At 37.5% G+C, this 15,973-nt stretch overlaps 1 protein-coding gene across 1 annotated transcript; it reads right to left on the bottom strand.

Annotated features, from left to right (window-relative positions):
- Positions 1–32: 32 nt before the first annotated feature.
- atp1a2a (ATPase Na+/K+ transporting subunit alpha 2a) lies at positions 33–15,382 on the bottom strand. The gene is made up of 24 exons (XM_084410959.1): positions 15,213–15,382; positions 13,229–13,324; positions 12,962–13,021; positions 12,058–12,261; positions 10,935–11,048; positions 10,148–10,282; positions 9,895–10,012; positions 9,346–9,614; positions 8,474–8,672; positions 7,671–7,780; positions 7,391–7,525; positions 7,154–7,233; positions 6,096–6,205; positions 5,210–5,385; positions 4,991–5,127; positions 4,686–4,836; positions 3,697–3,865; positions 3,379–3,533; positions 3,070–3,193; positions 2,319–2,464; positions 1,440–1,570; positions 1,242–1,343; positions 1,047–1,138; positions 33–688 (listed from the first exon to the last, which is right to left on the bottom strand). Exons 1-24 carry the CDS (start codon positions 15,222–15,224, stop codon positions 660–662), a joined length of 3,054 nt encoding a protein of 1,017 aa, XP_084267085.1. The 5' UTR covers positions 15,225–15,382; the 3' UTR covers positions 33–659.
- Positions 15,383–15,973: the final 591 nt, after the last annotated feature.

Genomic DNA, 15,973 nt, shown 5'->3' with positions numbered 1-15,973 from the left:
ATATTCAACCAATTTTTTATTTCATCTTCATGTTCACGTTGCACAGTGAATTAAGTTTAGAAAACAAAAGTCAAACATCAGAGATCCACACAACCTTTTGTTGAATTTTATTTTTAGGCTATATTTCTTACAAGTATTTAAATAGAAGCATAGAATTATAATTATAGTAATATTACAATACAATTGTAATACATTTGCATTAAATTGGCACCAATGAGCTTTTTCATAAATTTAGTAGCCTACATTAAAATCTGAAATATTTGCATCATGTATGTACTATATTTCACAGTTTCTTCGAGTGAAAACTTAAAGAAAATTAACTAAAAGAAAGCTTATAACCAGCCTAAAAGTTATAAATTCACAGCAAAAAAACAATTCAGTAGAAATGTAATGATCTTGAACCCTAGCTGGCTATTAAATCATCAAATTGTTGAGGTTAATGATACAGTATTCAGGATACATCATGTAAACAGATTATGCGAGTGCATGTACACACACACACATATGCACATACAGACACACGCACATTCAGTCTTACATGATAAATGTCACATGATTGTCTGATTCTTCATTTGTCTCATTACCTTTCTTCATATCTTTTACACGGACAGATACACAGAGAGAGAGAGACAGTCATGCACAAATATAGCATATTCCTGTTAATAGTAGGTCTCTTTTTCCACCCAGCCTGCAAATGAAAGACAGAGAGAGCAAAAGTAATTAAATGAATTAAAAAAAAGCAAAGTAAAGCTCTTTCACATGGTTTCAATTACTAGGCTCAACAGACTCTTTGTTATACTGCTGTATTGTTTCTTGAACCTTGAATTTAAAATGTAATATTGGCAAACATTATCTGTGCCATATTTAATATGCATCAGTTTAAGTACTAAGGTTTTCTTCATAAATAGAGGTTTTATATTTGCCTAGTATACCTACAGAATGCATCATTTAAACAGGGAGACGACAAAGTAGAAATGGTTCATTCACTTGAGAAAAAATTATTATGAAAGTTCTCAGAAATGTTCTTTGTAAACATCTGTGCTCACCTCCTGGATTCCTGCGCAAGATTAATTTACGGATCTCATCATACACAAAGATTAGCAGACTGTACGGTAAAGCACAGAACCACCACATAATCCTGCAAAAGAAATAGGAAAAAGAGAAAAGAAAAGGTGAGCAAAGGAGGAGCAAAAAAACAAGCTGTTCTATGGAGCAGAAGAGTGTGTGTGTTTGTCCCTTACTTGAGTGGGTACATCCTCAGGGCAATGTCCATACCGGGGCAGTAGGACAGGAAGGCTGCCAGAGCCGTCTCAGCAAACATTCCAAAAATGAGAATCCTATTGCTATAAGAGCACAGGTCGGAGAATAGCATTTAACAGAGATGTATGCAAATATCACACTCCTCAATGCACTCACTCACAAACACACACAATACTGACTTCATGCCCTGTTGGAAGACGGAGTTCCTGCGTGTCTTGCAGATGACGAGGTCGGCCCACTGCACCACGACTATGCTGACGAAGAACGAGGTGTGACAGGTGAACTCGATAACCTTACGCTGCTCGTAAGTCTGAAACATACAATTTTAAATAGACACATAATGAAATACACATATTTGAAAACATTTGTAAACATTCTGCGCATATCATATACTGTATGATTGATCATGTTCTGTAATTGTAATAAATTATATATATATTAAAACTATGGCTTACAAATTAAACATTTTAGTGGTACAATATGCCATTAAACTTTCATGTGTAAATCTATTTTATACAAATGTATCAAAATTAATTACATGATTAATTGAATCACATAAACCTGTGTGATTAATTGATTTAATTGTTTTAAATGTATATATGTTAATTCAACAAGGGTGCGTTAAATTGATCAAGTGACTGATAGTCTTTTACATTGTTACAAAGATAAATACTGTTCTTTTTAACATTCTACATTTAATATTCCTGAAAAACATGGTTTCCACAAAACTGTTAAGTGGTACAAATGTTTTTAAAATGAAAAATAATAAGAAATGTTTCTTGAGCATTAAATCAGCATATTAGAATGATTTAGGATCGTGTGACACTGAAGACTGGAGTAATGATGCTGAAAATTCAGCTTTGCATCACAGGAATAAATTACATTTAATATATATATAAAAATAGAAAACAGTTATTTGAAAGTGTAACAATATTTCAAAATATTACTGGTTTTACTGAATTTTCCAGTAAATAAATGAAGCCTTGGTGAGCATATGATTAAAACTTTTTAAAAATTATTATTATTATTATTATTTTAATCTGTGTGTGTAAATTTACCCATTGCTGTCCATAGGTGTCCTCCAGGTCATTAACTACACGATCATCCCAATCCAGTCGGATTCCCAGCAGTGTATGCGGCAGAAAACCATTCTCAGCCAGGATCACAAAATAGGTGAAGAATCCTCCCAGCGCCTGGATCATACCTAAACACACACAAAAGATAAACGAGTACACAAACATGTGTAATTACTTTTATCCCAGCAGAGCATGAAAATGTATTTTATTCACAATATTAATCAGCATGAGGCCTATTCACCCCCCTCAGATTTCCAAAGTGGTTTTTTAATGACACTTAGGATGCGAAAAACTATTTTGTCCAGTTTCACAAACAAACAACTTGCACTGACATATCTTAAAATGTTTTTAAAAGCTACTTAAATGCCCTAATTGAACTAAGGCCTAATCCTGGCTTAATCTAAGCCCTGTCTGTGAAACCGGGCCTTTATTTCTTTAAAAATAAATTGATTATTGAGGGTAAAAATGTTTTGCACTTACTGCAGAAAAAACGACACTAGCCCATATTACACACATCAAATGAAGTACTAAGTAATGTTTGCTTTGGTCATCTCTTGCCTAGGGCGCCAACTGAGTCCACTGGCCCATCAAAAAATAGGTGCATGATGCCTCTAATGTTCATTTGTTTGCACAAATAAATTCTTCACGGACTACAAAGTTGACAAGAATTAAGTTATAAAGGCCATGTGTGTGCGTTCGCTGATATCTGTGTGCAAGGGCACTTGAGGCTAACCGATTTGTCCGTAAGCCATGCTGATGAGCCTCTCATTCACCAGCTTGTCAGTTTTGGGGTTTCGGGGCTGACGCTTCATAATGTCACTCTCTGCCGACTCATACGCTAGAGAGATTGCAGGGACCTAAGAGAGGGAGGGAGAGATAGAGAGAGAAAATGATGACGGTGATGACAAAGATGCTCATATGTTTGTGTGTGTGTGTGTGTGTTTGAGATGGTCTGGTGCCCGAGGTTAGTATTACACTTGACAGGAATTGGAAGTAAGACTGAATGAATGCACACAAGTGTGAGTGAGTGTGCACATCTCACCATGTCAGTGCCAAGGTCAATGCAGAGGATGGTGACGGTGCCCAGGGGCAGTGGCACACTGGCGATGATGAAAAGCAGGAAGGGTGTGATCTCTGGGATGTTACTGGTCAGCGTGTACGCAATTGACTTCTTCAGGTTATCAAAGATCAGACGACCTAAAACGCAGGTTTTAATTAAATTTAATTAAATTAATATTATTTTATTTTATTTTTGTATTGATGATTGTGTAAAACAGTCAGGCCAATATAGGACTTCTGAAATTTGTTATCTCTAAAACATTCAGAGATACTTATTCTTAATATTCCTTCTCTCTCTTACCCTCTTCCACTCCTGTAACAATTGAGGCAAAGTTGTCGTCCAGCAGGATCATGTCAGCAGCTTGCTTGGAAACGTCTGAGCCAGAGATTCCCATGGCAACACCAATGTCAGCCTTCTTCAGAGCAGGAGAGTCATTCACCCCATCACCTGTCACTGCCACTATAGCACCCTGCAGCCAGAGTCAGCCAATCAGAATCAGAGAAAAAGATCAGTCAGCCAATCAGAAACAAAGAAAGAGCTTTCAGCCATTCAAAATCAAAGACCAGTCAGACAATCAGAGTTGGAGTCAAAAAGTCTGTCAGCCAGTCTGAAGATATTAAGTGTACACTAATGTCAATAGGTTGGTATGATTTTTAAAAAAAAGATGCAAAGAAAGTATCTTGTGCTCACCAAGGCTGCATTTATTTGATCTGTTTTCTATTTTAATGTATTTTAAATGTAATTTATTCCTGTGATGGAGTAATGATGAATTTTCAGCATCATTACTCCAGTCTTCAGTCACATGATCCTTCGGAAATAATTCTTATATGCTGATTTGGTGCTCAAGAAACATTTCTTATTATTATCAATGACACTTGTGCTGCTTAATATTTTTGTACATTTCTGAAATGCATAACTTGGTCACCTCTGATAACAGATTACTCTAAATTGTAATGTAGACGCATGCATTTTCTGTAAAGCTGCTTCGAAATGTTATGTATTGTGCTATACAAATAACTGTGAATTGAATTAAATTGAATTAAAAGTGCTCTCATTTTTCCACATTAAAAAGTTTCACATAAAGAAATAAATAGTGTGATTGAAAATATTTTGAAAGTTTGAAATGACAGTCGCATCAGTTCGTTCTTCTATTTCGCTTGAAGTATATCAGGGCCATTAATGAAAACAGAAACTTTCAAAGATCTGATATTTCAAAACAGCTTGCATTTGGTGAGATTTGTCGTGTAAGACCTCTAGTGTGTGATATTTTAACATTCACACACACACACCTGTCTCTGGCAGCCCTCCACGATGATGAGTTTTTGTTGAGGTGAAGTGCGAGCAAACACAATCTCTGTGTGGTACCTCAGAATATCATCCAGATACTCAGAGCTCATGTCCTTCAAGTCTGAACCATGAATCACACAGGCCTTAGCGTCTCTGAAACGCACACACACACAGAAAAGTGCCCATTTTCGTTATCTGTGGAGAAGCAATAAAAGCGGATAAAACACATTCAACTAGATTTAGTTTACACGCATGCACCCAGACTCTCAAACAAACACTCAACAGAGACAGATTCACACACACAGACCGTGGATTGACTTGGCTCAGTGGTATATTAAGTCTCTCAGCGATATCCTCCACAGTCTCGTTGCCCTCAGAGATGATGCCGACACCTTTAGCAATGGCTTTGGCGGTTATAGGATGGTCACCTGTTACCATGATAACCTGTAAAAATGGATTTCGGTCACCTTTGACCTTGGACACAAAAAACACTGTCAATCAATGGATGGAACCTATAAATGGATACCTTAATGCCAGCTGAGCGGCATTTGCCCACAGCATCTGGAACTGCGGCTCGGGGCGGATCGATCATGGAGATTAAGCCGAGGAAACAGAGCTGGTTGACCGGGAAATTCACCTCGTCACAATCGAATGCAAATCCCCTCGGAAACTCTGAGGGAGAGAGGAACCGGTGGCAGAATCCTAAAGGAGAGAGAGAGTAGAGAATTTAAATATGAAGGAAGGAAAGAGGAAATGAAGGAAGGAAGGAAGGAAGGAAGGAAGGACAGAAAGAGAAATGGAGGAAGGAAGGAAGGAAGGACAGAAAGGGAAATGGAGGAAGGAAAGAAGGAAGGACAGAAAGGGAAATGGAGGAAGGAAGGAAGGAAGGACAGAAAGAGGAAATAAAGGGAGGAAGGAGAAAATGAAGGAAGGAAAGAGAAAATGAAGGAAGGAAAGAGAAAATGAAGGAAGGAAGGAAGGAAGGAAGGAAGGAAGGAAGGAAGGAAGGAAGGAAAGAAAGAGAAATTAAGGAAGGAAGGAAGGAAGGAAGGAAGGAAGGAAGGAAGGAAGGAGAAAATGAAGGAAGGAAAGAGAAAATGAAGGAAGGAAGGAAGGAAGGAAGGAAGGAAGGAAGGAAGGAAGGAAGGAAGGAAGGAAGGAAGGAAGGAAGGAAGGAAGGAAGGAAGGAAGGAAGGAAGGAAGGAAGGAAGGAAGGAAGGAAGGAAGGAAGGGAAATGGAGGAAGGAAGGAAGGACAGAAAGAGGAAATAAAGGGAGGAAGGAGAAAATGAAGGAAGGAAAGAGAAAATGAAGGAAGGAAGGAAGGAAGGAAGGAAGGAAGGAAGGAAGGAAGGAAGGAAGGAAGGAAGGAAGGAAGGAAGGAAGGAAGGAAGGAAGGAAGGAAGGACTTACCCAGAACCCTCTCACCCAGTCCGCCCAGCTCCATGTACGCTCCCTGAAACGCATCCTTCCAGTCATCATCCATTGGGTATTCCTCTCCATTGATCATTATGGAACTGCACCTGTATGAACAATCACCCAACAATCAGTTATTGATTAAAGATAAGAATTACTGTCAATAATAACAGATATTAATCACAGCTATGGAATTTTGATGGATTACAGCTAGTAATCAGAAATATGTTTTATGATATATCATCATCAATAATTAAAGTTATTGATTAATGTTTGTTGCAATTATCCAGTGCTATTTTAGGATAATTGATATATTATTATTATTATTATAGTATTTATTAATATTTTGTTCATTTATATATATATATATATATATATATATATATATATATATATATATATATGTACATTTTGTTATGTGCTTTTGTCTTTTTTTATTAGTTTTTGTATTTTTGCTTTATTTTTATTTCAAATTTAGTTTGTGTCATTTTAATAATTTTTAACTTAAACTTAGTTTATTTCAGTTAGTTTCCAAGGTAACATTTCTCATTTTTATATATTTTTAATAAAAGTTTTTTTGCGCACACACACACACACCCACACACACACACACACACACACACACACACACACACATATATATATAGAAAATATATAGAAAATGTTTCTACCTTCATGCTCTGTCTGAAACTATAAGGACTGTCGGAAAACGGCCACTGCTGCTTCATTTTTTAACAAAAAGTTTCTTTGTGAACTCTCCATTACACTGAGATCCTTGCATCTGTTATAGGCAAGCCGTTATATATGTCAGCCGTTAAGCCACTGAGTGGCATTATGGTGCGATAATGTATAACTATTTATTGACATCTTGCTCTGGATGAAGTCAAATGCAAATATCTTTTGCCAGTGTGACAACACAAACCCCACAATATCCAAACGAGACATTTTTGGAGCTAGGTTAAATAAATGATTTGTTTATAATGAGGAAGATGTTGATTCTTCTTATTTATGTTTTTATATATGGATTCACTGTATTGAGGTCTGGTATTAATTACCTGTCCAGAATCCTCTCTGGAGCTCCTTTCATCACCAGCAGGTGTCCAGTGGGACTCTCTTCTATCTCGTGAATAGACAGCTGAGAGAGAGAGAGAGAGAGAGAGAGAGAGAGAGAGAGAGAGAGAGAGAGAGAGATGGGGATTATTTATTACTCGAATCAATATCTGTATGACATCAACATGATTTGTTTCTATAAGATCTTTACAGCTTTGGGTGTGTGTTTCCTGTAGGTGAACCTGGTATTTGTTAGTTGAGTTGAATGGGATTTCTGCCATTTTAGGGTTGTTCTCTCTGAGAATCTGAACACACCCGGACGAGAGCTCAACACACTTTAACAGAGCGGACTCTGACGCGTCACCTGCTGTGGTCCTCTGCAAACACACAGAAACTCACTGTGTCACAAATCAAACAACAATAGAACACAATCCCTTATCTTATATAAGTGTTGCACACAAATGTAGTCGATGCGCACTACTTTTCAAAGTCGGTAATGGTTGTGTATGTGGTGTGTGTTACCTTGCGCACAGGAATTTCCTCTTGTCCCGGTATGAAGACAGCACGGTTACAAATCCCTGCCACTCGAGACAGAGAGAACCAAGTGGGAGAGCTTTTATCAAAGCAAGAACCTACACACACACACACACAGGAGAAAGAAAAGATTTGGTAAAGTGTGCTCAAACTGATATATGAACACATCAAGAGGAGAATTCTCCCTCTAAATGTTCAAAAGGTATCAAAAGCACTGCTATTTAGCAGTCCTTTTCATCTAAAGTGACCTAACGTATGCTAATGACAGGGACATTGTCCCTAAAGTATTATGAATATTTATATTGTGTCCTACGCTCAGGCAAGTTTTCATGAAAAACGTCCACAATGAAAGTGAATATGTTGTGTATACTGTAGATCCTGACACAACCAGTCAAATCATATTTGCAATAGATCTATGTGAAGAACAGAAAATGCATTGATAATCCTCTCTGATCACCACTGCTACTGGACTGATTTGAGGAGTTGAACTCCAGAACCGAATTCAGTCCAAAATTCATGAACGAATCATTCACACTGGTTTTATGAACTAAATTAACTGATTCACGGACAAGATCCAACTCAAAAGAATGATTCGTTCACAAATTGGACATCACTACACTCATTAAAAACGCTAATAAAAGCTAGGGCAGAAGTTTTTCAGTGAACAATGACTTAAATTAAACTTGGACTACTTTTATGGTGTTTTTTTGTCGTTTTGGAGCATTATTTTAGACACAATGTGACCTAAAAACGTTCACATGTTTGGTCTGTGGACCTCAAAGCATTCTAACCTGATTGGTCCTCGGTGGTGTCGGCCTCGTGGATCTGATTGTCAAACCACATGTGAGCTACAGTCATCCGGTTCTGAGTGAGGGTTCCAGTTTTATCCGAGCAGATGGTGGAGGTGGAGCCCAGAGTCTCCACGGCTTCTAGATTCTTCACCAGACAGTTTTTGCGAGCCATACGCTTAGCAGTCAGAGTCAAACATACCTGAGAGAGATTGGATGGAGTTAAAAGAGAAGGTCTAAAAGACGACAATGGTCTTTATACCTTTTAAAAAGTGTTTTTAAGGGTTTATTAAAATAATGGTGAAAGGAGTCATACAAAGAGAGAAGGATAAAAGACTCAAGAGAATGAAAGAATTATACAAAAAAACTTCAGTATGTAAGTGTATAGACTACCATTCAAAAGTTTGGGCTTGGTAAGATAAGTCTCTTCTATTTGATCAATCAACACAGTAAAACAGTAATATTGTGAAGTTTATAATAACTGTTTTCTATTTAAATGTATTTTCAAATGTAATTTATTCCTGTGTTGGCAATGCTGAATTTTCAGCATCATTACTCCAGTCTTCAGTGTCACATGATCCTTCAGAAATCATCCTAAAATGCTGATTTGATGCTCAAGAAACATTTCTTTTTATTATCAATGTTGAAAAAAGTGTTGTGCGACTTAATATTTTTGTGGAAACTGTGATGCATTTTTTCCAGGATTCTCTGGTGAATAAAGATCGAAAGAACAGCACCAATGGTGTGAGGATCCTAATGGAATTGCTCCGTTTATTTAGAGATAAAATCTTTTGTAACTTTTAATTTCTTAACCCCAAACCTTTGAACGGATGTCCATATGAATATCATAATACGTGTTTATATGCGTGTCTCACCGTGACAGTGGCCAGCAGTCCCTCAGGGACGTTGGCAACAATGATGCCGATGAGGAAGATGACGGCCTCCAACCAGGAGTAGCCCAGAATGAGGGACAGGATGAAGAACGACACGCCCAGAAAGATGGCCACGCCCGTGATGATTTGAATGAAGTGCTCGATCTCCCTGTTGATGGGCGTCTGACCCACCTCCAGACCGGACGCCAAAGTCGCAATGCGGCCCATCACTGTACGATCACCTGTATTGATCACTATGCCGTGGGCTGTGCCTGCACATACACACAAATGAACCAAAATGTGTGAAAGTAAGAAAAAGCAGTGTTGAATGAATGAATGAATAAATGAATGAATGAATCAAAGATGGAATGGAATGATCAAAAATTGAATGCGTGAGTGAGGAATAAACAAATGAATGAACAAGTGATTAAATCAAATAATGAATGCCTGAGTGAGTGAATGAACGCAGAAAGGAACAAACAAATGAACAAACGAACACAATAATGACAATTTTTAATGAAAGAATGAATACATAATGAATGAAGATCTGACCTTCCACACAGTTGGTGGAGAAGAAGCTGATGTTTCTGGTCTCCAGGGGGTTTTCATGAGTGAACTCTGGAGAACGTGTCTGAGGTTCTGACTCTCCAGTTAGAGACGAGTTATCCACCTAAGAAAGACAGAAAAGATGTTCTCATTCTGATCTCAGGCTTCTTACTAAGACTACAGGCTGATACACAAAAGCTGATCCCAGATCTGAGATCTTTCCCTTAATATCCGTCAACATCACTTGCCCTCTCTCTACCTTGCAGCCACTGGAAGAGACGATCCGAAGGTCTGCTGGGATTCTGTCTCCACCCTTGATCTCCACCAAGTCTCCCTGAACCACTTCCTCTGCATTAATCTGAAACGTCTCCCCTTCACGGATCACCAGAGCTTGCTGAAAGAAAAAGTCAATTGTAAAGTTCCACAAACATGATAATGCAGAAAAACTATTTATTTAGGGAGAGGCCTATAGCAGCGAGTATATCAGAACAGAGTTTGACGTTCATGCATTTGTGTGTGTGTGTGTGTGCATGTATTTATATACTTTACATCACTTTTGGGGTCACCTATGTGTGGTTTTCTACCATATTGACTTTTTAAATAAAATAAAAAACAATAAAAAACTTTTGTGAAAGTAAGAAATAAATAAGATTTTTTTTCCCATCTTTGCCTTTATCATGTCCCTATCTTATATATTATATAAGATATACTATATTTCTTTACTTCACCATATTTATTTTCTGTAGTTCATTTCTGTACTGTATAAACGGTGTCAATATTGTAACCAATATGCCAACAAAGCTAAATCTGAAAGAGGGGGTGGTGGCATTGGCACGTGGTTCCTTTCATAAGTTAAGAAGGATTTACATTCATTTATATAAATCATACATTGGGCTTTAAAATGTTGAAAGGGATTTACATGGATTTATGTAAATCATATGAAATATTGCTCATAATGGTTTCCGTTTGGGATTTGGTATCATTTACATGCATTCATTTTGCAGACCCTTTTATCCAAAGCAATCTGCTACTGTTATCACACTGACCTGAGGCACCATGTTTCTGAAAGACTCCATGATCCGGGAACTTTTGGCTTCTTGATAATATGAGAAGCAGCCGGTTATGATGACCACAGCAGCTAAAACCACACCCAGATACAGCTGCAGTAAAGCGGAGAGAGGGAAACACAAGTCAAGGGTCAGGGGGTTCAAAACTACTACCCATAAGGTTTAAGCCAAGACTCTGTCACTACTTTTCCATCTGTAAATATGCTATAGTTAAAAAAAAACACACAACTGGTGTACAAGCAAACAGTCTTATGAAGAGCTATTGACATTTTGCAGTTTGTTTCATTTATGCAATTTCTGGGGTCTTTATCCTGAAATGCACTTGGCAACTTTAGTGACCAGTGTATGAAAAGTGTTACCATCTCACACTTTGCAAATGTTTCCCAGGGAGTTTCATTATAGAGATATATGCCCACCAGTCACAAAAGTTACCATATTTTAACCATCTTTAAATGAACAATAGACTTAGATTGCAAGAGAACAGCACAGTCAGACCATTTTAAACACATACACACCTTGTCATAACCCTTAAACAAAACAGTTTAGAATGGGAAACGTGCAGAAATCATGGTGTAAAAGAGCAAACAAAGTTAAATGATCCTTAACTTCACATTTTCATTTATCACTGACCCTAAACTGTCCCACAAGCAGCTGGGAGCTCAGTCTACAAACTTGGACCTCATTCATCATTACTGTATATGGGACACCAGAGCTAAAAGCAATGTATCCACCTCAGTCGCCAAAAATGTAAACTGCAGGTTTTAATTCCCCTCTAGTGGAGTGAGGCCAATTTAACTAATTTTTGAGATTCAATGTTTTAATCGGCTTAAATACGGATTTTAGAAAACTTAGAGATTTGTAAAAAGTAACTTGCTCAGGAATTAGAGATAAACATGGGTACTTTCATTATTTATTGTGAATTATATTATTTAGAAAATTGTATTAAGTGTTACCACCATCTCCTCATAATCATAATAAAAATAACTGGAAGCGGATGACACCGGATGCCAGACACGTTATATTTACAAATGGCCGTGCCTGCTCTTACATTTAAAATAAGGTGGACAAGCCCTCTCATTGGCTGAATGGTAAGTGCACTCACATTGTCGTTGACAGGCTCATCCTCAGTGGCCGCCTGAATACTGTAGGCAAGAAAGCAGAGGATGGCACCGATCCAGAGGAGGATGGAGAATCCTCCGAACAGCTGCTTACAGAACTTCACCCATTCTGGTGTGGTGGGCGGCGGGGTCAGTGCATTTGGACCGTCGCGCGCCAGAATTTCTATCGCTCTCTTATGGGTCAGACCCTGGTGGGATGGAGACAAAGTTACTCAAGATTCCCTGCAGCAACTCACTGCTAAACAATACAGCTTAAACCAGTAAATTGGTTTATTGAGCTTAGGTGGCCACCAGCATGGTGGTTTTAGAAGGGGTTTGGGCACATGTCAGCAGGTCAAGCTTAGAGACCAAGGCAGCTTTTCGCAAAAGCATTGTACGTCCAAGTCAATAGTAAAGAGTTGGTTTCTATGATCTACTTGGGCTTACAACGCTTTCGGGAATTGCAGTCTGGGTTATAATATAATATAATATAATATAACACTTTATTTTACAGTACGTGTCGTGTACTTACACAAGAAAGTGCTGGTAATATGAGGTAACTACATGGGTTAGGTTAGGTTTAGGCATAGGTTCAGGGTCAGTACCTAGTTATAACCCAGTTATTGTAATTGCTTGTTTGTATTTTTTTAACAGGGGATCAAGCTCCAGATATAGCATAAATGCTGTATCAAAAATATCAGAAAATGGTTTCAAATTTATATTTATTTAACTAAAGCTGTTTTCCCAATTGATATCACTGAATAATATCTCGCTATATCTTTCAAAGCCTTGTTTAGTTGGTCGTGGGTGTGCTGACTTGAATGTGCGGGTGAGTAAAATGTCATCGTGATCTGAAAAATATCCGATTCCTTATTGTAAATGTCGAAGGTGGAAGTTAAGATGACTCACTCTGGCAAGGTCAACTCCATAACGAGTGCTGAGCTCATCTAGAGACAGCTTATGATCATCCTGCAGAAACACACACAAGAGCATCAGACATAATACATTTCATGTTTGCCAATTAGCCGAACTGTCAAGACGTTTCACATTCTTTTACAGACGATTACGTTGTTTGATTTGTAATTATGATCTCTTACACTCTCTCACCTGCTTGCTCACACACTCTGTCTTTTTTAATGTACACACATCCCCGAACATGAAATAATAACTTCTTACCAGTGACACCTCTTTCTTCAGCTCATCTAAAGCTTGATCTTTCATCTTTCTCTTTCCTCCCGTTGGAGCAACCTCAGGGCTCCTTTCATGTCCGTACTGAGACAGAGACGGGGAGAGAGGAAAGAGAATAATACCCAGAGAATAAAATTATATTACTCAGAGATTGCGTTTTCTCAGATTATTAGATTTCTCAGTTGTTTCATTCATGTATCATACAAGTAAAAACAGAACAACAGATCATGTAATGATGTAGTGAGTAATGATGCTGAATATTCAGCTTTATCATCACAGGAATAAAATAAAATTTTAAATATATTAAAATAGGTCATTTAAATTGTAATTTACTGTATTTTTGATCAAATAAATACAGCCTTGTTAAGCATTAGACTTTTTTCAAAACCTTACAAATCCCAAACATTTGAATGGTATATATGCACACACATTTGGTGAAGAAATAGTGATTAAGAAATAATTTATACATATTCCTATCTAGTGGAAACAAGAGCACCATTAATAAGTGATTTCATTTGAGATTTTTCTTTCCTAAGGGTAATCGCATCACACTGGCACATATTTGTTAATTAGTCAGCTGAATATTCATAAATTAATCATCATTTTTTACCCTGAACTGTTGCTTTGTGCTTTACTGTATTAACTACATACGACAAACTATATGAAACTATGACAGGCCTTTGACAGTGTTATCACACACGTGAGTGTGCTTGATCATGGCGGACCATCGAATTTGCTCGTCTTTGGCAGGAAATGTGTGCTGTGTGCTGACACATAGGAACAGGGTGTCATGGAAATCACCTGGTCCTGTCACTCTCACTCAGCTGTGACTGTATGTGTGTGTGTGCTTGGCACGTGTACAGACAGATCAGCATGTGGAACAGACAAGATCATTCATTACACCTTTAATCTGACCTCTTCTCCGAATTAATTCATATTAATACCAATCAAATGTGAGCCAGCATAATCCATCACATCTCCCACCCTCATTATGAGCAAAAACAGCTTACAGAGAGCATCAGTAAAATCACTTTCAGATAATCACACACGTCAGACCGACAACAACTTGTTATTTCACAAACATTTTAAATTAGATGCAGCTTCCTCAGTGAATCTCATGAGATCTGTCAAGAAATGTACATATTTTTCACTCCAAAATTAAAAGAAAAAGAAATTATAATAGGAAACAAACCTATTTTTAGGACCATTAACAATTGTGCATTTTGACTCATTCTCCTTCCTCAATTCACAGTAGCTTTCAACCTTTTTTACAGCAATGTGAAAAACATTATTCTTATGCTACTTTGATATTATATCATTATTTATTAAATTGTAAATTAAATTTGTAATTTAATGCAAATATTCATTATTAATATTTGTAATTTTTTGGGGGGAGGTTTAAAAAAAAATAGATCTATTTTTCCATTATTATAAAAAGTACATTTGAAGAACATAATGGTAGCAATTGTTTTATGGAATTTGGAATTTCAGATTGTAACTTTTTTTTTAAATCTCTTCTTTTTTGTCTAGTACTACAGTAAAAATGTGTCTTTTTTTGTATTACAGTAATACGAATTTGGGGAGGAAATTATAGTCATGATAATAATGTCATATAATATATGCCCTTAGTCATGACAATAATGTCATAATGCGAATAATCCTAATGGTTTTAAAACAGGATTTATTTTCTTAATGCAAATTATAATTTTATTTTTTTCTTTCGATTTTGTTGTGACATATCACCCCAACATTTCTTTGTGAGATTAACCCTACATCTCCTTTTCTAAGTCATACAGAAACATATTCCCGCATAATCCTGATGTATCCACAATGAAATGCATGTGATACTAAACCAATACATTATTTAAGTGTGCATGACACTTACAACAATCTGTGAAAAAAAAAAAAAAAAACAGCGAGAGAAAAGGACAGACAGAATAATTGATGAAGCACCACAGAAAGACACACTCACCCCTTTTCCCATGTTCGCTGATAATGAACTGATGCCCAGATTTCTCCCACTCTCCCCTCACACGTGTGGAAGACACTGGTGGCTTTTTTTAGAGGTAACATACCCTCCTTCTCAACCTGATAACACACACACACACACAACTTGTTCTCTCCCCCCCATTTGTGCCTCAGGGTAACCCGAAGCTCACTCCCCACCCCCTTATAAATACACACACACTCACACGACACAGCCTTCATGCCCGTGGCTGTATACCTGCACCTGCTACCAATTTCCTCTTCTTTCTGTCTGACACACTTATATTATCACTATTTATTTTATGCTTGTTAGCAGGGCAGAAGAAGCAAGACAGGTTGAATTCTCCATTATCATGATCTGTTGGTTTTGATGTGGCTTGAGGATTTTTTTTTTTTCCAACTAAATCAAGCCTTGAGACTGTGGGAACTACAACTGCCGTCAATGTCTCTGCCAGATCCATTAAGAACAGGACTGGAGAGAGCAGCTGCTCTCCTGACCCTGCTGTGCCCGAGAGCGATACTCGGCTGACGTAAAAATCTGTGATAAATCACATGAACTTCACGTGCTGCACTATTTATTGTCTCTGTGGAGGACATATTTTACTTTTTTTCTCAGGCTGACGGTATATGGTTTAAAATGTGTCCTGTGCTCTGGTTATAGTGTTACATATTATTATGTAGTTGATGATGTAGTTTACTGTATTTCTTCTCTTGAACACTTGACATAGAGATGGATGTTAAAGGTAC

This window comes from Rutilus rutilus (assembly GCF_951802725.1).
Source record: "Rutilus rutilus genome assembly, chromosome: 6".
Taxonomy (NCBI): domain Eukaryota; kingdom Metazoa; phylum Chordata; class Actinopteri; order Cypriniformes; family Leuciscidae; genus Rutilus; species Rutilus rutilus.
This window is presented reverse-complemented; position numbering and strand designations above follow the sequence as displayed.

What these genes read in the sequence shown, in the direction of transcription:
- atp1a2a (XM_084410959.1), bottom strand. An exon ending in ACTGGGTGAGAGGGTTCTGG is followed by an intron (nt 5,386 to 6,095) that starts GTAAGTCCTTCC and finishes TCTCTCCTTTAG; the next exon opens with GATTCTGCCACCGGTTCCTC. An exon ending in GTCTTCCAACAGGGCATGAA is followed by an intron (nt 1,344 to 1,439) that starts GTCAGTATTGTG and finishes GTGCTCTTATAG; the next exon opens with CAATAGGATTCTCATTTTTG.